Consider the following 24,332-nt stretch of genomic DNA (forward strand, 5'->3'; position numbering starts at 1 on the left):
AACAGCATTTTGTTGTCATTCCCAATTTTTTTGGGTAAATATCACACCAACTTCTCTAAATGTTCCTATTTTGCCACATTACCCTCAGACCAGTCCAAGAAACAAATCAAATTCTAACAACAGTTATCCCGTCTGGGCCAAAACCATGGATATTAAATTCATCATCCATCCAATGAAACTATTCCATAACTGATGAAGTCTGTTCCACTTGAGACACAGATCTCGGCAATTTATCGAAACATTTCATTTCTGATACATGCTGTTTGTTGGCTGGTAATATATCATTCAATTCCGCTTTTATTAGGTTTCTGTGGTAAGCAGAATTGCAGTTAGATGAAAAAATTCTTGGCAACCATAGTTTTTATCCTGGATAAAGGCACTTTCAGTGCTCAATTTAGAACTGTTCAAAAATGCAAATGGCCCATTCTCCCAGCTAGCTATTCAGGATAGGTTCTTGTTTCCTTCTTACCTCAAAATGCCAATAGGTAATTTTTCCTATTTGGAATACAACATTGGTCAAAAGTAAGATCCATTTTCAAATGCAACATCTGAGGAACACTCTGACTGATATTAAAGGGAACCGAAACCGCCAAGCCAGTTCGTATGACCTCGTTTTCATTTCCCGCGTATCGGGTGATCAGAACGAGGCATGAATGAAACATGGCGCCTAGCTGTCAATCATTCAGTGACGTCACTACTATGGAATTTACTACGAAAACTCATGAATGAAAGATCGCATGACTCACGTGATTCTCACATGATTTTCGATAATAACGAATTGAACTGCGCATGCTCGGGCTTTGGGGGCGGAGCTACAAATCTGAACTCGAATAGGAAGTTGGAAGTTTGACTTTCTCAGGCGGTGAAAGTCGAAAAGTTGAATAAATCGCTCGGCGGTTCCAGTTCCCTTTAACTGGGTCAGATGTAAGGCTGGCTATCATGACAGTGCTATGTTTTGAAAGCTCGACTCAGAATGAGTGTACTATTACTAGCAAATGATCCCATCATAAAATGCAACTCCATTTTTTGTAAGTATTTTCTACCAGTAATGGGGCATCCGTACCCATATAATGTATTCTGAAGGTAATATTTATTGCAGGATGAATGATACATGTCTAGACATGTGACACTCAACTGTTTTCCATATTAACTACACAAATATGGTTCTTTATTACATTATTCACTTGGATACAGGGTGTCCACAAAAAAGTATGCATGATCTCTTCAGGTATTCATGTACTGTACAGTTGAACCTCCCTTTAATAGCGGACACCTCTCTATTAGGGACACTAGTTTTGCTCCCAAATTGGTTGTTTCCATTCAGTTTGACCTCTCTATCAGGACACCTCTCTTTTAAGGACAGCACCTGTCAGTCCCGAGGGTCCGTAATAGAGAGGTTGTATTGTCCTATTTCTGATATCAGCAGCAGATATGAAGTGTTTTTTTTGTTTTTAAATGTGATCATAAATTTACATTTCTGTAGACTCTCAGATTAGGTGACAGATGCCCTATTAACCCAATGATATGAAAAATCCTTTCAACGGTCAAAAGCAATTTTATGGGACACCCTGTATTAAGCATATTGTACATCCACACAAACTTCACTATTTGCACGTGATTCCACGTAACAGATAAAAATATCAAATATGTCAAATGGCCCACTTTATTCATTATTCACCCGATTAACCTGGTCATTAGCAAAACAGACTTTGCAGTCGGAATGGATATATCTGCCGTTTGGCGATGCAGGTGATTAATGTCATGAACAGCAGCAGAATGTCATCACTGACAACATGCAATATCCAATAGAATATGCAAAATATGCAAAGTCAGCAAATTTGAAATCGACTATTCAGCACACATTTCTCTTTTACATCTTATGTGACATTTTTTGAAAGTAATGGTTGGCAATGATGAACATGCCGAAGAAATTGTCAAATCTCTGCACTTGCTGTCACTTTTGAAACTTTGATTACACTCGCGTGCCAAGATGTCGAATTTGGTTGTTGAGATTCTATTGCATGTATTTCAAAGCTTCAAATGAGAAATGTTGCAAAGCCTTGATCCTGCATGAAGAAGGATGCTCAAAGTCAGTTTCATCTACATGTAGAATTACAAGGCCTACACTGTAAGTCCACTATCTTGATGCTTAGCAAATGTTCTCAGACCTCAAGATGGTAACTTCACCGTTTTCTTGATAAATCTACACAGGTAAAGCCTCGGTACTTGGCTAAACGGCTGGTTACATTATCATGTTGGCTTCCCCTCTAAAGTATCTCAGAAATGCAGACTGGCCAAGGCTATTAGTAAGACTAGTAGCCCAAGCAGTATTGGGAATAATGATGTAGGCATTTTAGATTCATGGAGCAAGCTGCAAAGTAAACTTCTGCAGGGTATCATTGATCAGGTCACTTCAGTTTTCGATCTACCCTCTGAAGTCAGGCCATTCAATTACGTGGAGACCTCTACGCCTTGTATTTTTTTAGCCTATTTTGGGGGACATGTTTTTTTGCTTTTTAGCTTAATTTGGGGACATTTCATCGCGCCAATTTGCCTGAACAGCGACGTCATAAATCAAAGTTAGTGACTGATATCACCACATACACCTGAAAAATCATAATTTTAGGGTAACACTATAAAATTAGGCCATTTGGATGAGAGTTGGTTATGTCAGGGGTCAAAAAACGCTTCAGAGGTCATATAAAAAAAAAAAAAAAAAAAAAAAAAGAAAAAAAAAAGACCAAATTTGTGGACATCCTGTACGGCCTACACCGTTATACGGTGTAGGAATCATGTAATTGAGAGGCCTGGAAGTATCTGTGACTCTGAGGGGAGAAGCTTCAAATGATCAAGTTAGCAAAAGGGTCAAACAAAATCGGTAGCATCAATGTCAGTACTGGATGGCGCAAATGGATATCACACAAAGCTTCTGTCAACAAAAAAGCCTCCTCAACAACTGCTCTTTGGCAAATGGTTTACGCACAGAATTATTCATATGTTTCTCGTATTTGCAAACAGGCCTGCCCATCAACAAGGCGAAGGGTCCTCAAGCGCTAGCACACTTGTCACAATAACAATTGAACCCAATCAAGCACCATTGTACCAAACATGGATCAATTGAAAATGATAAGCAGCATCGAAAGTGTTACATCCAGCCATAGACTTGTGATGAGCCATCGTTGAAGAGCGTATTCGATTGCCACACGTTTGCAACTGGTGGGAAATAGTGTGATGTTTGCCTGTAATTGATGTCAAATTGCAGCGATGGGAATAATCATGCTAAAATGTACCAACAATACTATTAGTACAAGCCACATGGTGTAATACTTAGCCGATTATTCACATAAATACATGTGAGTTCATATGCCGCTTCAATGGTGGCCATTCTCGAACAATCTTGGTTCCCACAGCTTTGTTGTGTAGTGCTGGAAGCACCGTCAAAAACACCGCTGGTCATGTCACCAGAGCCAGGGCACCAGGGGCAGGGGGCAGATCAGTCTTCTCCACACTACTTACCCTTCACTTGGGTGCAAATACCAAACCTTCAAGCCAGATTCTACCCCAGTGGCACCAAATTGCCAGAGAAGCCAGAATGAACCACTGCCTCTCAAAGGTAGTTCCCATGACCTGTTCGTATATTTCCTTTCTGGCTGCATGGTCACCAGAAGACCGCATCAACTGTTTAGGGAACCTTCTCCCCAGATCTCAAGAAGCCAAAGATTTGCTTGCTTCTAAAGCCAACCCACTGATCCCCATATCACATCCCCCAGACAATTCTGAAAGTCGTCCCGCTAAAATTAATTGAATTTTCTAATCAAATACCACATACATAAGATCAAAATCTAAAGGCAGAATACATATTTTAAAAGAAGATTCTTTCTTAAGATTCTGGAATTTCTTGATTGAAATGGGAGTCATTCAGATTTGTTGAGAGAAATTGAGAGAGAGGGTATCTTTGGCTACAGCCTTGAGGCATCACCCCACAGTGAGGACTAAGAGTGAAAAGCAAGAGCTCAAACACCTGAACACCCCAAGCACTTGCCTCCCATTGCATGGCCTCAAAGATAATGGTTACCTCAAACACCTGACACCAATGGTATCCAAATCATTCTCAAGGTGAGAAAGTCAAGCCAGATGATGACATGGAGGTGAAGAAATCAACACCCAAGAATCTACAAAGCTACTGAAGCTCTGGATGCCTTAGTTGAGATTGTGGTGGAATTTGTCGATTCTCCTACACTGGAAGGAAATCGAAATTGTTACTGCATGCCTGGAGTACATTCCAGATACAAATTGTGTTTTTACATGTCAGATAAAAGTCGCCGTCGGCAAAGCTTTTGATAAGCTATCTTTGGTTAAGGGGTGTGGTATGTGAGTATCGAGAAGCCATTTCTAATCAATGACACAGTTGATTTGCGAGATCAATTGTGTCTGAATGTTTGCCTGGTGATGTCTTCTGCACACAATGCAAGCACACCCAAAACAGCTACATGATACTGATCTGGATTTCAGTTTCAATCAGGTAGGGCTACAGGAGTGCAACTGGGTTTTTTCAGTGAAAACCATAGCATATGACGATGACTACAGAGCCAAACACCAACCTTAAGACAACCTTATTCATAAACCTGTACAGTATTGCTTTGTCTACAATAGGCTATTCCATCTCCTTCATCCCGTCATTCCGCGAGATTTATCACGGGGCATCTCGATGGAAATCCACGCAGAAGCTCACTGCGTTGAGCGGGATTTACGACTTCTTCTCCAAAGCCCGCCGCACCATCGATCACAACTTATTGAAAATGCAATGACTCAGGATAAACATGATAAACGTTATCAGATACATGTGCTAGCCGACCCACACTTGGTAAATTGAATTTTTTAAATTGATGTAAATTTTTTTTGGCAGGTTCAGCTGTGTCAGGTCGATAGTTTCTGATATCAAAATGTAGTGCAGGCCGCATCCACTATGAAAGAAAGTCTTCAAGAGATGATGACACAACAGGATTGCACCTGTTTGCAAAGACGGCTGGCTGGAGATGCAACCACTGCCATTGCAGTCACCTGGTAGCTGCTGTCGCTGCATCCATCAGGTCCTCCTGATGTGTTTCAAGGTGGTCCGGGGTTATGCACCTGCATACCTGAGCCTCAAACATGTTGAGAGGCAGCGTGTCACCAGGTCATCTAATGACACGTCATTGGCGTGTATGCGGATAAAGACAAGATTCGGTGACCGCTGCTTCTCATCATGTGGTCCCCGGTTGTGGAATGCCCTACCGGAGCACATCAGGGGGGCGGACGCGCTGCTTGCTTTTAAACGACTCCTAAAATCCTGGCTGTTCGAGGAAGCATTTCTTGGTGGGGAGGTAGCGCCTTGAGCAGGTTTACCTGGAGTTTGGCGCTCTATAAGACATTGTTGATTGATTGATTGATTGAGACAAAGAACCTTCAAGAGACGGATGATGACACGACAGCGTGGCACTGCCATTGAGTTTGTGTAATCCTGACATCCCATGCAGCATACTGTCATCCTCTTCAGGCAGTTGATTGGATTTCTAACAAAGACAGATGGAGAGATCTCTGTCTTAAACCGTCAGCTGCAATTGACGACAAGATATCATCAACATCAAACGTTTTTGATTTTGAGAACAGCATTTTTTCAAATGATACTATATTCAAATTTCATTGCTAAAGGCAATAGAGTGCTCAAGCAAATCCTAATCAGGGAGAAATGCATTTCAGCAAGCTTTTGATTCAATTCTGATGATCGACCAGCAAATCAACTGACAAGCTTACCAAAAGTAGCACCATGAACATAGCTTCTGCCAAGGAGTTTCACCAGATTGGATCGAAAGGGCTTTGGCTTTGAGATCACTGACCACAACAGCTGCATTGGCCATTGCTCTTTAAGAACTCGAGCTAGTAGGTAAACCTCTTTTTTGGCCAGAAGAAATCACCTTCCTTCTAACTTCTTAGCGCGAATAAGCCACCGTTTTTTCAACCATGCGCAACCCGATTAGAACTCTGTCAGCGTCTGTCCACCAGGACAGGTACTTTTTATTAAAGAGGTGTTAGCGTGTTCGCATGCTAGGCTAATCCTTGGTCCTTGCTAGCTGTGTATGGCCAGATTTCTTGGCTGTTTGGCCATGGAGGAGTTCGAGACTGGATAAATAAGCAAAAGAACTCATTGTGACAGTGTGTTCTTTTAATATGGCCTATTCAATATTTCTCAATTGCTTGACCATATTTGCAACCTTGGAAGTACATGTATAACACATTTAAGATTTCATTTTCATTTTCATTTTCATTTTCATTTTACAAGCATTTAAGGGTCAAGTGGTACTCCAATAAAATAGCCTCTCCAAGTATAAACAATACCATATTGCCCTAAAAAAGCCAAAGTCTGGTCAATTACCAGGAAGAGAAAGTAATTCTCCACCAAAGGGAAAGTACAAAGTTCTCAATCACAAACTTACAAACTTACATCACAATCAAATGCAATTGACACTTGCTTCGTTTATATATGTCTGCATGAGTGAGTAAGTGGTGATCTGAATATGACAGTGCGGGTGGGATTGTCTTGGCGAGGCTGTCTCTCTGTCCAGCTGTCTCTTGGGTCCTGCCACAAGGGCAATATTTAACCTCAGTCATAATCACGGCAATGCCACCATCCAACTCTAGGACATATCAGCCACAGCCACCACCAAGCCAATTCGGCCACCTAGCTGGAGCGGTCACCTAACATGCTCCGCTATTGACCAGATGACGGACGTCACAGTATGGTATAACTTTAGCTCGTCATAGGTAAGCTCAAAACAAGTCATAAACTATTCATCAAGATGCAAAAAACACCTTTCCAGTCAGCAAGCAATGTTTCCGCAAACTTACAAACCGCTGTAATATTGCCACGACTGCTGAAACAACAAATGTATGAAACATTTCATATCTCCAATTAGAACATTAATAATATTTAGAGGGGTGAACGGCTGGCCATAGGAATTCTCACCGGAACGGTTCATAGCCGTTCCTTTGTTATTTTGGAACGTCATTTTCCAATTAAGTCGATCCTGATTGACATTGATTGGTGTATCATGTTTACCTTTTGATTCTAAGACATTACACAAAGATGAATTATCGATGATATACGTGTTTGCCACATAAGCTACATGTATAATGTTGACACCAACAGACAATGCTTGATCGAGGGTTCCCCTGTAGCTTTTTCAACTTTAAGTTTGCTGTAGTGTAAATATTCACAATCCTTCAGAAGCTCTTTACTGGCAGACATACACTGTAGCTTAATAATACGACACTGTCCACCGCCATAGCGGACTGCTGTATCCAATTCTGATGCCAATTCTTGTCCATTTTATTACATTATATGACACCTTTGTGGGGCTTGATAACAACCTGTAGCATTAATTGAGTCAATTCGCGGGAGATATTTAGTCCAATCAGTATCTAACGAGAATAGGCTAGGACTGAGATGGCATGTACAGTCTAGGTACTGGGAATACCGTCAATCAGGAGACAGACACACTGGGATTAGGCTGTGGAAAGGTACAAAGTGAAAGGCAGGACAATTTACATGAAGATTTTATTCCATTAATCCATTGATATTTACAAAGCGAAATGCCTTCAAGCGACATTTAGGGCTTAGGCAATTGAACTCACTTTAAAAGATCGAGTTTTTCCCAATGATGGCCATGGTAGCCAACACTGTTGTCAGCAGCACCGGCAAGGATACCGTCAGTATGGGCGCACCCATTCTCACCTCCGATACATTAATTTCTGAAAAAATTAGATTTTAATTAGTTGCTTGAATTACATCTCTGCAATCATGATCAGCATTGACCAACAGTAGACACAGAAATCAAATCTCAATCCTTTTAATGAAGTGACTTTCTGAAAAAATTAGATTTTAATTAGTTGCTTAAATTACATCACTGCAATCATGATCAGCATTGACCAACAGCAGACACAGAAATCAAATCTCAATCCTTTTTATGAAGTGACTTTTGCCAAGTCAAATGGTAATTAGATAATCTTTTAAAAACAATAGAATATCTGAGAAAATTTAAAGTTATTTCAGCTTGGGACAGTGACTCATAGACTAGACATTCAAAATATGTATCTTGGTTTTTATTGGACAATAAATTATATATCTTAATGATACGACACCCCCTTGTGTGGTTTTGTTTATAATGTGATATCAAGTTTATAGCAGGAAGTATTACCCTATTTATCATTTCATTTTTGCCTTCATGGTCCTCAATCAATTCTGATAACATTTTTATTGGCAATTCTCTTGAAAGTTGAGACATTCGCATTTGTAGAAAATGGGTCTTTCTGAATTCCAATTCTGACCTGTAGACTCGATGTGGGCTGAGGTCAGTGCATGGTCAATCACACTGGATTGATTCCTTTTCCAGGGTTGATTTAACAGCTCATCCCAAATATGACTCTGGCTAAAGGATCGCATGTCGTATTGGGGAAGAATGAGAAAATTGGGAGAGTGGAATTTTTATTTGCAAAAGATTTTTATGACTTTCTTTCATACCATACTGGTCGCCCACCACTTTCCATTGCCAATATGTGCCAATATTTTTTAAGTGCCCAGCTGATTCATGAACTTCCAGGAACAACCCATGACTAGGTAGTAAACCGGCAATTTTACACAGTCAATGGTTATGGATAATAGACTTTGTGACATCATGACTTGTATGCAATTAGATGTAACATTACTAACAATAGGCAATATGTTAAACAATAGGACTAGCCAACATACACAATATTCACAGGAATGTCCAATTCTCCTTACAGGGCCTTGCATTTGATCATTTGGTTCCGATCCAGAAAACTTTGTATAGTAATGAAAATCACCAGTTGGCAATTTGAGAGTTAATCTCCTGTTTTTATGTGCGTCTCCTTTAGTAGTATCCAAGCAGGCCTATAAAAGCAGACGAACTTTCTATTATCATTTCTCTAATACTAAATCAACAGTCTCATCCATGGTCCTAAACCTACATGTATTGTCATTGGACCTATGCATGTTGTCCTTCCCAACACTGCCTTGAGCAATACTGTGTTGTTTGGGTTTCGAAACTAGAATATTCCTGGTTGATTCAAGTGCAAAATTGTCGACAAACAGGATATTTTGACACAAACTGAAAAATACCAATACCAACAGAGAGGGCATGGTAAAAAAGTTCTGACTATCTAAGACATGGAAGGGATTTCTAACATATCGAAAAACCTCATCATAGACTTCATTGGAAAGAAAGTGTTCACAGGAAGGATTTATGAGATCTGATGCAAAATTGATCAGCTCATCACATTGACAGAAGTTCTGAAAGCAACCAGTGAAAAGGAACGAGACTTGTTGTTTCCATCAATAGCTCATGGACTACAGTCTTCAGGAAAATGTCACCTTGTGGAGGAAATCACGATTTCCTCATTTCTCCACTGGGCATGCAATCACATGTCATCCCCATGATGATTTTCAAGAGGTTTTCAATTGTTTTAAGCTACAATGTACAACATCAAATAGAAAGTGACACACTTTAAAAAGATAATCAAGTGTACCCGGTATTCTGGTACAATGTCCATTTGCAAGGGTTCCTTGAATCCATTCTCCTTTGCACGAATCGATTCCTATGAACCCAAGGCCTGTTTCAACACCAGATTTTACTGGGCAAAAGGCAAAGCAGTTGTCCAGTCAGAGACAAGTTTTAAACCTCAGTAGAACGATTCACATCAACTCCTGCCTAAAAGGCCAATCTGAGGGCTGCTACATAGCACAAAACAGAAGCAGAACCTCATTAGGTCCAACCAATCTCACATCAAGCATGATCGAATCAAGCACAGGTTTCTATCGATTCATGAAAACTTCATCAACACAAGACCATTATTCATGTTATACAGCTTTCCAGAAATGGGGCGCTGAGTGTCCGAAATAGTGATGTCATAAGGGGAAACTAGGCCTTATGGTGGAGGGACAAAGGAGATAGTCATGGTTGACCAACACACTTGAATGACTTTGATGACGGACAAGGGGGAAAAAGTTAGTTCCAATGCAAGCCACCAATTTCGGGAAGCATGTATAGGAGCACTCGTTGCCAAAATGAACGAACCGAGTCTTGGGTTACCATCTTGACTCAGTTCATGAAGCCAGCAGATGGTTGGGTCTCAAGGCTCCAACATGCTCCTGGCAATGACATTACGTAAACCGTCAAAGGAACTCAGCATTTTCCCTCAATTTTGGCAAGGAATGAAACGACTGAGAAAACATGAAATTTTGAATTCAACACAACAAATGATGAAGTCAGAGCTCTACAAAGTCAAATGCCTCTCAATAAATCAAATGGATTATGACATTGAAGTTTTCTTTGGCCACCTTTTGAAAATTTCCAAATTTTTTTATTGTCTCTTCTCCTCGCTGGTTTCTACCCAATTTGAATAGAAATGCAAGCTCATGACATTCAAAGCGGTAGTCAGTAGATTTTGAGCGTGGGATGCCCGCCGCTGTATCAGGGCGCTTGATTGTCAAAAGGTTCTTGATGTCTACAAATGTGGGTAGATAAGGGGGTCATGTACTGGGAAAACCAACACAATAACACGTTTCTGCCCACGTCCGTCACCAGGTTATTGACACATTCAAACAGGAGACCTGTGATAAGGTGGAATTGATGTCAAAACTCAGACAAAATGGACGTCTGTGTCTTAGTAATGCAATACCCTTGTGACAGTCAGCACCATTGTAGCATGTATGCTAGTTTAACACTACAAGGACAGAATCAAATTTCCAAATCTTTTTGATGGTCTATAGTCTAAAGCCCGCACCACACGGTGAAATTTGCGTGATGCAAGTGACACGCGTGCACGTTGCGACAGGCAAATTCTCACTGTGTGGGGTCGTTTTTTGCTGCGTATCTTCCTCGCGTGTCGAGACGCAGCCGATCTAGCATGTTTGATATTTTCTCGACACGCGAGGAAGTTAATCACCGTGTGGGGGCTACCTGCAGCAATGTTGCGCGAGTTCGACGAATCACAACAAGCAGATCGGTCACATGATTTATAGGTCAGTCACATGATACCAAAATGGCAGCGCCCGGGAACTGTCAAATCCTATGAGAAGTATTATGTGGAACTGGCGATACTTCATGGGGTCCTCCTCCCGCAATTCAGCAATTAGATTTGCATAGGCCCCCTTATCCTCTCTTCTCTGAATCCATGGCCTTGTCCAAAGACTACGGTCCACGCGGCGCCGCCTCCGACGGAGTAACAGCAGGAGAATAAGGGCAATTTGGTCTTGGGTCCATAATACTTCTCATAGGATTTGACAGTTCCCGGGCGCTGCCATTTTGGTATCATGTGACTGACCTATAAATCATGTGACCGATCTGCTTGTTGTGATTCGTCGAACTCGCGCAACATTGCTGCAGGCAGCCCCCACACGGTGATTAACTTCCTCGCGTGTCGAGAAAATATCAAACATGCTAGATCGGCTGCGTCTCGACTCGCGAGGGAAGATACGCAGCAAAAAACGACCCCACACAGTGAGAATTTGCCTGTCGCAACATGCACGCGTGTCACTTGCATCACGCAAATTTTCACCGTGTGGTGCAGGCTTAAGCTAAAGAGAGATTACTTCTACATGCCCAAAACTGTTTAGTTTATTACTAATGCATTCGTCCGACAATAGGTCTACAGGATCGGGTCAGGTTATTCAAAGCAAACATTTGATATTAGGAAAAAATTTGCACATGAATGAAGATAAGACAGTTGCCAGTGTCGTCACACCATGCATGTCAAGATGTCTAAACAACAGGAAACCTTGCCCCAACACAAATGGTCGCTATATCAGATAAAAAGCATTTATAGTCATCCCGAGCCGGAATACGCATAGAGTATTTCAAAGTAGGCAGCACCAAAACTCAATTTTGGTGAAAGAAAGACGATATGGCCCAATAGGGATGACTGACTACAAATACTGAGGAGAGGCCTGGCCTGAGTCCACATCTCTCCAAGAAAAGCTATGGGGAACAGAGTCAGATTTGTGTCACACTGCCACGTCCTGGAGGACCAACGGTGTGGAAGTTTGACCAGTCGAACGAAAAGAAGAAAACTAACAACAAATGTGACTCGCTCTACCAAAACTAGGCGCTTGTCGCATCTGAACTCGACAGGTTGATACGGACTTGTTGTTCATTTCCCTATTGTAGACCTTTTGTGACATCTATTACAAACTGATTTGGTCACATTTCACAAAAGGTCTACAATAGGGAAATGAACAACAAGTCCGTATCAACCTGTCAAGTTCAGATGCGACAAGCGCCCACAAAAGGTCTACAATAGGGAAATGAACAACAAGTCCGTATCAACCTGTCAAGTTCAGATGCGACAAGCGCCTAGTTTTGGTAGAGCGGGTCACAAATGACTATCACTTGTGACATTGTAGTTTCTCTGCCCCAGCAGCACCTGCCATGCTGCGACTATTTGAGGAGGATCTCTTGCTTGGTCAGCGGTGAAGGCAGGCATGCATACACGTTCAGGCTACATGTACCCTTATGCACATGAAGTTCCAGCTCTCGTGGTACATGTACACGAACACACAAGTACAGCTGTTTCCCAACATAACTTTGCATACTAAACATGGCGGAGGAGTTCCACATGAATGACAAAGCGATGACAGCTGGTGGTCCCTCAATATTTACCCTGGCAAGGCCATTCATAGCTAGGAAGCCATGCATTCGCCATCACAGTACCCCGGAAACACAATAACTTGACTGCTGCAACTTCCCATGAAAATATTAGAATGGTCATGAATGAGGTCATTCGACCATGAAATGCAACAACTGGAAGTTTGATGGGAAAGGGGCTGAGGGCAGGATTTCACTCTCAAGTGAGAACCTTGTTGGAGGGCCACTGGGAAGCGAGGTGGCACGGTGGAATGAGCTTCAGACTTGTGGTCTGGTGGTCGTAGGTTCAAGGCTAAGCTCTGTAGGCACCCTTGATACCAATCTTTGGACTGAGCCACCTGAATGTTCCTTCGAACCGGTTGCAAACCTCAGAACATTTTCTTCTACATCTCACATTTTGCCCTTAGTCATATCGTTTCTAACCCTTTTTAGGGCTTGTTCTAGCCTCCCATAATGTCTCCTTCCATAAATGGATTTTCTTGGGGGAATTAGCCTTTGGGCCAAGAGAGCTGCCCTCAAATCCGTTCTGAATGGCCTTTTAGCAGTTGACCCCTAAACCCTAAAGCACATCCTAATCCACATTCATCGTCATTCTAATTCTCAGATTACATCTGTGGGGACAATGGCACCCCAGGTGTCAAAAGAGAAGGGCCAATTAGCCATTTTTAGAACCATTTTTGACACATGAATCCTTTGTTGAACTACTGGTAGCTCTGCCTGCAGTTTTTTGAGACAGGAATAGAAGTTGCTCTATCCGGTTATCACGAGTGCATAAACTCAACAGTGCACATTTTCACTAGACACGTGTATCTCTTAGGATCACCAGAAGTCTATCAAACATCAAAGATTGGCTACGATATTGTTGGTAGGCCATGCAGACCAGAGTTAACAATCCTCTGAGTAACACCCATGTTGTGGGTTTGGACGAGTACTGGTGTTTCCTTCACTGGCAATTTGGAGTCACTATTGTTCCACCTTAAAGTTGAATCTTCCCATTTGGCGATTGGCCCCTCCCATGTTTTTACCATCAACCCCCATCTAGACTCGATGACTGTGATCAGGAGTAACTAGAGCCTGCCTGAGCTGACTCTGTTTTCAATCAATACAGGCATTGTTTCCTAAGACAACATCCAATCATTCCCCCGATGAGCACGTGGATAGTTGATGAGTACCAGACGAGGGCAGAGACCCCATAATCACAGTATACGAAAGGTTGCTCGGCTCTTCTAGCGAGAGGCATTGAAACAACCGCATCGATCCTCACTCTGCATTGACCCCCACAGACCCACAGTGTTCTCCGCAAGGCTATTTGTCAGGGTGGCCCACCCTACCTTGGCAGCTTACCGCCCTACCTTGGAAGACCTACCCTGCCTTGCTCTAGAACTTTGTAGAGGGTTCCTATAGGGCCACCCTACCTCAAATTGCTGGCCACTCTACCTTGTTTTGCACACTGGTAAAACGTCATGAAAGGGTATCACCCTACCTTGAGAAAACCCTGTGGAGAACACTGACACATTGCTTTGGTCATCATCTTGAGTAACACGCCTTGACACGAGTCTGATCAAAACATCACTGCATTCTTTAGACAACATCCAATCATCCTCTGATGAGCATTCTGATATTTGATGTGCTCCAGCTAAGGGGTGGGAACCCCTCCATCAGGAAGAGGTTGCTCATCTATCAGAGGATCGGAATCAACTGCGTCAAGGCCCCAACTCCGATAACCATAAACTTCTCCATGGCCAATCACGATGATCTAGTCTTGAGTCACTGCAGCCTGCCTGGGTCCAATCCAATCAGAGGACTATATCAAAAGAGGAATAGATGGAATATATATGTTTCCTCAGACAACATCCCATCATGACTGGTGAACAAATTGATTTTTGATGTCTTCCAGACCAGGCAAGGCCCCTCAATCGTTAAAACGGTGGCACTATTTCCTCAACAGAGGTTTACCACCAGAGCACAGTAAACATAGACACAACCATTCATCAAGAAAAACAATTCATATAGGCCAAACAAGAGCAGACTGGTAGTGCAACTGCCTCAGAAGAAACATCCTTGCCATGCATGAAACCGTAGGTTCAACCCCTTCTATACTGGGCATATGTGGCCGAAACCAGGCACACCTTGTCATGCTAGCTCGGTTTCTCTCAGACGGTACCTTGTAAATCAGCTATAAAATCCCGCCGCATCAATAGTTACCATTTTCATCTCCGCCATTACATACAAGAACCGTCATCCAATTGCTAGAATGAACGTCTGCTCATAAATTATTAAGTATGATCAGCATCATGATCTTACCTCACCATGGCGCCATCAATCATTCAGATCTCATCTGATTAAAACTTATTTCACAGTTTCATTATCAAAATGTGATATTCTGCATAACGGACTAGATTTATTGTTTTCTTCGTTCATTAGGTAAACTTTGGGCTCCAAGTCTGACGCTATCTCATCGTATTGAGGACGAACCAAACCGACATTTGGGAGCCTTCTTCACCGCTTTGAGAATGAAGTTCACGGGCCGCTGCGGCTTGGACCTGCCGAGTCCTATTTTTCACACCCATGACAAGATAGTCCAGTAATCCCGAGCTTCTGATCTCCAGGGCCACGGCATGCCATTGATTTGCTTCAATGATATCAGGCATTCAGCCGATCCAGTGACTGTGCACTCATGTTTGGCTTGGCGTTGCTTCGGACACCAGGAAAGAAACTCCCCGCCCGACACAACATGTTATCAGCTTGTTCATAGCATTAGCGTCAGGAAAGCACTCATCGCATGCCAGACATGTGTTTTATAGCCTCCGCTGTTGCCATGGCGACAAATGAATGCTAGCAGCACGGCGACAACACAAATCGTTTTGGAAAAATTACATCAATAGAAAGTTACATACGAGACAATGTTTTCATTCCGCCTCTGCGGGTTTACTAAAGTAAATATCATACTTTCTACTTTTTAAAATGGAATTGATCTCCAAATGCAAGAAACACACAAATAATAGAATAATTTTGAAGAATGACTATAAGATTAAGAAGATACTTTCCATTAGGCATTATTTTTCTAGATCTAACAAGTGAATACATTTTGAAACGATACTGTTATTTTAAAAGCGCTATGACGCAGTATAGATTTTTGAACATTTCATAAGCTTTACAGCTACATTTTTCCACATTGAAATGGATTTTAAGTAGAAACATTTACCCCTCAAGCCGATAGGCCTAAATGTATTATTCATCAAAAGCGCTTCTGAGATGCATTTATAACAATGTATATGACTTGAAAACTTGAAAATTAAGAAAAAGGTATTTTGATATATCATTGAAGCTACAGGTTGCTTGGCTATAATAGAATTCCTCGATGTGGACTTTCAAAGATAGAATTCATTTTCATTGGAAACAATGACTCATTTTTGAAACTTCGATATCGAAACTTGATCACAATTCAAAACCATATTCTGAAAAGCTTTGATTCTGCTCTGGAGACGGCCAGGATATTTCATGATCACACAACACTTAAGTTTTCAAAAGCCAATATTTTTAAACTAGATTCCAAAACCAATTCTTGACAACCACTTCCTATTAGATATAGCCCAGTCCGGGATATTTCATGCAACATCCGACAGCACAAAAGAGCTGAGGTTGAAGTGGCACTGGGATGGGTTATCTGACACGATAATACTATCGGTCTCTCTTTGAGGCTCCTGTAGTTTGTATCGCTGTGATTCACCACATCAAACTGAGATGAACTACTGAAAGATACACTCCCAGAAGCTGAAGTTACACTACAGTATGCATCTGAGTAAGGAATTTCCATTGACTTTCACTTCAACTGACTTTTCCAATTCAGAGGCACTGACTACAGCTCAGTTTTCACAAGAAATCCCAATACCCTAATATAGCCCTTACAGAGCCAAGTGGACCTGGCAATACACTTGATGAGGGAAGCAGCAAGTCCTCTCCAACAAGCCCCCAAGACAAAACCAACAGAATCTTGTTGCAGCTGTGCATGGCTACATGTCAGGCCTTTCGATTACATCATTTTCACACCGCTATACGGTGTAGGAAATTTGGCATGTCCCCAAATTAGGCCCTAAAAAAATGTCCCTAAAATAGAAAAATTTTTTTTTTTTTTTTTAGGGGTAATTTGACCCCTGAAGCGTTTTTTGACACCTTAAATGACCAAATGTCATCCTAAATGGCCTAATTTGATACTTTTCATCCTAAAATTATGAGTTTTCAGGTGCATGTGACAATGTCAGTCAATAAGGACGTCGATGTTCAGGCAAATTGGCACGACGAAATGTCCCCGAATTAAGCTAAAAAGCAAAAAAAACATGTCCCCAAATAGGCTAAGAAAATACAGGGTGTAGAGGTCTCCATGTAATTGAAAGGCCTGCATGTAGCGCTCTCCAACAAGTTACCAAACCCAGCTACAGGCTTCTGTCAAGATCGTATTGACCGGTCGCCCCGAGAAGTCCAGTTTACAGAGCATAAAATATTCATCAGCAATAAGAAAGGTTACTCATAACATATTACATGTTATGATGTGGCTTTGTCCCAGTCCATGGGGTTGCTGAGGCGTGGACAAAAACATGCTAGCTGATTGTGGATACCTCGCAGCTATTTCAATCCACCGTAGCCTATGGCGATTCATTCAGCTTCTCCGTGCCGCCATTGCATCTCTCCATATCATGTCTTGAGCATCAGCCTGAGTCGGCCCCCAACATTAAGAGCCAGACCGTTTGAAAAATATCTCAACCTTGAGATGCATCCGTCAGGGATCTGTATAAGGACACAGGATATTGATGATGGAAACATTTTCATCCTCTTAATATTGCAATTGCCGAAGATGAGGCATGATGGACCAATTACGGTTCGATGTTTGCATCCCAATTACCCAAAGTGGCTGGCTTGAGGACGCTTAGCATTGGGAGAGGTCGGGCGATATGAAATTTGGAGACTATTGCGTAGGTTCCCCATACATGAAGTTGTATTCAATGCTTTCTGTGAGATGGTGGGTACCAGTCGATCTCGTCTCTCCTGGTGAAAATGACACCACGTGACTGGTTCTACCCAAGGCTGTGCACAAACTCTATAGTACACAGTCAAATAAAGACAGACTCCTATGTCATCACCTAGTCCTTCGAAGTATGTAGTAACCTGATCTGCTGAGAAATTTCAAAATGTCACTTGCAGTAAGATGCGGCAATGCCAACCGATGCCTTTAGCAGAGATAATGAAAGATCTGATGACAATAGCATTGGCAACTCACATCTCACTCTGCCTACATGAAGCTAAGAACCATAGGCAGGAGAGTATCTTCCTCATGCATGCCATCTCGCATACACGTAGCTATCGTATCTCGCATCGCTAACGTACTGGAAGTTTTTAATTGTTGCTGAGTAGGATGAAAGACATTGTTATGAAATGCGCAAGAATTACGACTTGCCTCCAGTAACAAATGAGGTAGTCATCGCAGAACTGATAGGCAGAATGCCGGCACCTTGATTCCCTTCAGTTCACCCCCAATTGCAACAGTCAGGCACGAAATACGTATCGGTGTCTTTTGGCTACAATGGCTGACACAAGCACGCACCTCATTTTACAAGGTTTCTTCCAAGAGATCAACCCTAGAGGTGTCACCATGGGTACATTGCTCAACCTCCTACCTTCGTATAAACTGAAGAAAGATCAGAAACAGCCATGGTCCAGTTTGGCACCTTGATGTTTTGTCCCATCGCTGCCTGTTTGCAGAACCTGACCTGCACCTTTCATGGGTTGCCCCTTATAGGCAAAAGTTATGCAGAGATTGGAAATTTATACTTGGGAGTAGCATCAGTTGTTGCTAAAGGCCAAAGCAGAATTGTAAGATGACTTATGATATTTCACCCTCATCCATGAGGCTAATGCAATGGTACAGGCGACATTTGAAGGCATGCAGTGAGCATCGGCAGCTGGCTGACAATTCGTGTTGATAGCGCAGACTGTGGAAATGACTTCAAGGCGGAGACGGTACAATAGTGTTCGTAACCTCAAAACTCCATGCTGTACACCTTTCCAGAAATGGGGCGCCGAGTGTCCGAAATAGTGATGTCATAGGGGAAACTAGGCCTTATGGTGAAGGGTCAAAGGAGATAGTCATGGTTGACCAACACATTTGAATGCCTTTAATGACGGACAAGGGGGACAAAGTTAGTTCCAATGCAAGCCACCAATTTCGGGAAGCATGTATTGGCGGAGGCCATACACAGGCACCTCTCCCAGGATATTTACGATCCCCCAATCAGCCAGATATGTAGTGTATATGAGAGCCGCTATCACCCATAGTGGTTGTGATGGAAATTTGATGAGTTAGCTTAGAAAGCTCATGGAATCATCCATCAAGTTTTACGAGCAATAACAAATTGCAGATGGAAATCTACATATAATTCTGTGGCGTATATCATCTGAACCTATGTAGTTGTACTGTATGTGCTGGCTTTACGATATTATTGATGTTCCTTATGCTGCAATCACATTTACAGGTTTAAAAAAAACATTGTTACCTCTTTGGAATGCTCTCCCCTCGCCCCTCCCGGTCTGCAAATGCCCGAAACAGGTTTTTCACGGAAGAAAGGACCTTTCATAATTGGCAATTGCTTTCAAATCTATATTGAGGCACCCATAAAGAATCAGGTGGGACCCTTGACCATATCCAGGGTCTTGTGGAAGCCGTGATGAAGTACGTCATCGTACAAAACCAAGGGAGTTGGAATGAGAATGCCTATTTGCATACCACCAGTCCCTCCGAAGCACCAAGTGCAATATCCTCAATTCAAAGCTTTTTTTAATGATCGCTGATGCAAAAACGAAAAACAACCATCCTAATGGCATTCCATCCCCCTAGTTATCAACATCAAAGCATCTCTTTTCAATTGAAACGCGGCTCACCACAAAATGCACTACGCTACAGTGTGTACCACTACTGGCGAACTACAAGCTGACTTCCATTTATTCAAATACAGACAATCGATCCAGCTGCGTATATATATGACATGTATCATGATGAAACAGATTGCACAAAAAAAAAAATCAAAATGTGAATCAATATACTATACTGAATTCGCCGTGTTATAATCAATATCAACTGTGAAAATAAGAAAACACATTTTGTATTTTCAAATTTTTGAAAATGAAAGTGGCACATTTTAAAGATTGTTTGTACTGGCAGAACTGATAGAAAGATATTTTCAATTTCATCAAGACGTTATGTCGTTACAACTTGTATCGCTGAAAGTAAAGAGGTCTGGTGAGATAGGCTTGATCATAAACTCATAATAAAACAGTACATTGATTCTGTCTACCGGTACATTCATTCAATCATTGCTAAAAAAATACAAAAAGCTCATGAAAAAAATACTAAAAGCACAAGAAAAAGTAAAAGAAGCATAGAAAAATGATCTGAAATCTTTCAAAATTGTTCTCGCTAAAAATGTCTAAATATTCATTGGGGGAATCAGATGCTTTTTTGGCTAAATAATCTTGACTAAATTTTGGGTGGAGTCTGGCACCACTAATTATGTTGAACAAAAGAATGATGATAGGGAACCTATTAACAAAACAGTGAGTCAAATTTCCAGCTTCTGAAACAACGAATAGAAACGATCAAGTTAGTAAATTACTTCTCAACAAAGTTCTTTCCATTTTCAGACATTAACCATGTTTAGCGTACCACTGAACTGAAATAAACATTGAGAGAGATCACAAAAATAAACAGAACTTTTGATAGCGTCATATGATAATTTTTAAAGATGCTTACCATCATAACTGATAAGTATCGTCTTGGAAATCTTTGGCTCCCCTATAACGTTTTCTGCTGTACAAGAAATGTTAGAAATTTTTTTCCCCTTATCCATGTATTTGCCTTGTACTGTAATCGTGCTTATAGTCCGTTTCTGTCCTTCCTTGTCTCCTGTGCAACCCGAATCAGTATTGTTTACTGTCGCACCACCCTTGAAGGGTTGCTGGAAAAGAGAAGTGGTAATTATAAGCCAAAGTGTCGATTTCATCTATATCATGTCAACTGTCAGCTGGGGAGGAACACTCCACTGAGGGAGCAGCAAATTGACTGTCAGCAGCAAGGGCATTTTCATGGCATTTTCTCTAATGTACATCCGAGTCCTTCAGCAATGCGTCAGTTTAGAAGTTGAAAAGCCAACCTTACCAGGTTCATTGAACGGACTTCTGTTCAGTTTTTACAGAATGTACAATGTACAAGTTTCATTCGTTCAGTCATAATATAAACCTGTCGCTGACTTGCTCTTTCAGCTCTACTCAAGTCAAAGATCAGTGAATCTGTTCAATCAGTGTAGACCTGCCGAAGACATCATCCTCCGATATCGCTCTACTTACGTCATTTTCAAACCATGAAATCTTGGGTGCGGGATTTGCGCACGCTGTTTTACAGGTTAGCACTGCGTTAGTGCCCTTGCTCAAAAACGGGGGGTCAGCCGTGCTGTTCGAGTCGTGGATCAGGTTCATGCTTGTTACCGGAACTGAAAACGGACAAAAGGGAATCAGCCGACACAGAAACTGAAAGCAGTGGTTTACACCAACAGTGGTACATGTAAAGCGTGCATATAAAGGTGGCCAACCAATTGCCAGTATTCTTCAAAGGGTAACGATAATTGTAACCAGGGAATTAATTGTACTACGTCTTTAACTTACATGTGGACTAGTTTTTACCACTTTGATACGTTAAGAAGTCACCTTTCCTGTATGTGTTGCACACACGCACTGCATAGATGCCAATATACATATGATGGTCGGCATGAGCCACAATCAAATCTTTTCAAATTTCTTATGCCCCTCGAATTAGTTAAAGGGAACTGGAACCGCCAAGCCAGTTCGTATGACCTCGTTTTCATTTCCCGCGTAGCGGGCGATCAGAACGAGGCATGAATGAAACATGGCGCCTAGCTGTCAATCATTGAGTGACGTCACTACTATGGAATTTACTACGAAAACTCATGAATGAAAGATCGCATGACTCACGTGATTCTCACATGATTCTCAATAATAACAAACTGAACTGCGCATGCTCGGGCACTGGGGGCGGAGCTGCAAATCTGAACTCGAATAGGAAGTTGGAAGTTTGACTTTCTCGGGCGGTGAAAGTCGAAAAGTTGAATAAATCGCTTGGCGGTTCCAGTTCCCTTTAAGGAAGCTTTCAGAAAGTAGCGTGGCCATTGCCAATATCGTATTGTTGTGTCGTTCGCACTCGCAGTTACAACTTACCCAAAACCTGTAAATCCACAACGGCTTTATGGCGGGTATACATACATCGGTATTCCCCTCTATCTGCCCATTGGACATCTTTTATTGTCATATTATAAAATCCAAAGGGATTCATAGAATCTGAACATGACACTTGATATTTCTCTGGTAAGTAAGTACGACAATTGGATGTTCTCGTTTTGAAGTTTGGCGGAGACTGCCAGGTCACTGGAACTACTTTTTCCGAATCAAATTTGAGTTTACACCACAGACTGGTACTACTTCCTTGCTTTACTTCAACGGGTTCTTGTGGTACTGTGATATCCTGGGAGAAAGCTGCAGTCAAGAATACTGGAAAGAAAATGAAGATTTACTATTATACTATAACTATATCCCCCCCTCTCCCAACCACCAACTACTCGCCATCATTGACATTGAGTGCTAGCCAACTGCTTCTTCGGTCAACTGCCATGATGGCATCATCCTAACTATATACCCCCCCCCCCCGCCCACCCTCACCCCCACCACCACCACCCGAGTCTTCTCCCTCACTGCACTGCAGCCCTATTAACGAAGAGCTCCCTAGCAAGGCCTGAGCCTTCCTCATATTACTATTAAAGTATTATACCATCATAGTCAACATTGACAATGCAGGGGGGGGGGTTTCGGTTAGTTCAACAGTTTTCTATGTTCTTTTTATAACTATGCCACTATGCCACGGTAACCGGAAAAACGCCGACCGACCGACTGACCGACTGACCTACCATCATAATACTATAGATCCATGCACTTGATTGGGACCAACGTTTACATCGGTCGAGACACTCGAGTAGAAAAACTACAGTGCATAGATTAGGCCCAAATCATGTTTTTATATCCACTGACCATGTAGACAAAGCATATCTTTTAAATCTTTAGAGTATCGTTATCAGTTCCTTACCGCGTGGGCTCGTTTTCCCGGTTTAATTGACTGAAGATGCTGCTGTCAGACATGTCCGAATCCATCACGTGAATTGCGCTGGGCACTACACAGATACATGTGCTATAGAAAAGCGAAAGGGATACTGCATATGACGGTAGGTTGGCAGGTCGGTAGGTCGGTCGGTCGGTCGGCGTTTTTCCGGTTACCCTATGCCACTATGCCAAGAAACCTTTAAAAAAACATTTTTTGTGAGCCTCGGCTCATGTGAAGTAGGCCTATAGGCGGGTCATCCTATTTTGCGTCTAGTAGCGTCCAACGCGAAATAATAGGGTGTATATGGTTAAAAATGTTTTCAAGCTCCTAAAAACTGTGGAAAGTGAAAGTCTTTCTCATACATTAATGATTTATGTACAGAATAAGCTGTGCAAGATACACTTCCCCAGTTTTGTGGAAAATATCCTGCTTATTTCGTTTATGACCATTATATTTTATTTTGATGTCTTTAAATATATACACTTTTAAACCTGGTGGACACTGGTGGACGCTGTTTAGTATGACCCTGCTTTCACAATACCATTTTGATTTTCATGGTCAATCCGTCGCCATCATGGAATGGATGGCGCGGCGGAAAACAATACTGACTTATGATTTAGTGGCCTGAACCTACCAATTAAAATGAGGCAGACGGAAAGTTCCGAAAGTTCCATCGATGTAATCCTCCGAATATCCATGCTTTATATCCTAAGGACACAAAATTCAACGATAAAATTCACTTCCCTACCACTTCTCAGTTCGCCATAGCTTGCCGCCATTATACATGTACACCAAAGAGTTTATGTACATGAGGTCTCGTTAGGGAGTTTTTCCCGAATGTACGCGATGATGACGTGCCCCATTAACAGGACGTAACATCTATTTTAAAATGGGTTTCCAATGTGATTGCATGAAAACAACCCATTTGTGTCGCATATCATTGGAAACGACCGATTCCCCTGATTCTGCAGGATGTTAAGTCGGGAATTTTATTTCTTTAAATAAATCATAAGCGTCGCATTTACTCTTAGCTCTGTTCTGAGTGTTCACCATCCCAAATGGCAATATTGCCAATTGGGCCGGACAATCACGGAAAACCCCAAATATTATACATTTCTTCCTAAATAATTCTTACAGTGACCATTCTCCCATGAAAGACAGTTGCTTACGCTACACAAAATTTATTTTAAAATTGAGGGTCAACCATTGAACTTTTGAGAAATGTTGAATTTTGCACAACACGGGGCCGACGCACATTCCAAGTTTAGTGTACACATACGTCGGCAACAACAGTAAAAGGCGTAGTTTCTTGTTAGCTCCCTATTACGTAGTGCTCTAGGTTTCAGAAACTCTAAAAAAATGTCTTTGCCAAAACAACTGCTAAATCAACACTGGAATACTGTGAGGACCAAGAAATCAAT

General features: G+C 41.8%; 1 protein-coding gene across 23 annotated transcripts in view; it reads right to left on the reverse strand.

Moving 5' to 3' along the window:
* LOC135502141 (butyrophilin subfamily 1 member A1-like) overlaps positions 1 to 23,710 on the reverse strand; it is a 58,370-nt gene extending 34,660 nt beyond the window's left edge. For 15 of the 23 annotated variants that reach the window (XM_064794750.1, XM_064794749.1, XM_064794747.1 and 12 more), the window contains exons 1-4: positions 23,546 to 23,710; positions 21,978 to 22,307; positions 21,093 to 21,235; positions 20,500 to 20,704 (exon numbers count right to left, since the gene is read on the reverse strand). In XM_064794750.1, the coding sequence (XP_064650820.1) occupies positions 20,500 to 20,704; positions 21,093 to 21,235; positions 21,978 to 22,307; positions 23,546 to 23,609 (742 nt within the window). In that variant the 5' untranslated portion in view covers positions 23,610 to 23,710. Of the gene's footprint in view, positions 1 to 6,885; positions 6,912 to 7,671; positions 7,789 to 20,499; positions 20,705 to 21,092; positions 21,236 to 21,977; positions 22,308 to 23,545 lie in introns of all 23 variants that reach the window. The other 8 variants (XM_064794752.1, XM_064794751.1, XM_064794754.1 and 5 more) reach the window with 3 other exon arrangements.
* Positions 23,711 to 24,332: the final 622 nt, after the last annotated feature.

The sequence above is a fragment of the Lineus longissimus genome, chromosome 18 (assembly GCF_910592395.1).
Source record: "Lineus longissimus chromosome 18, tnLinLong1.2, whole genome shotgun sequence".
Classification (NCBI taxonomy): Eukaryota; Metazoa; Nemertea; class Pilidiophora; order Heteronemertea; family Lineidae; genus Lineus; species Lineus longissimus.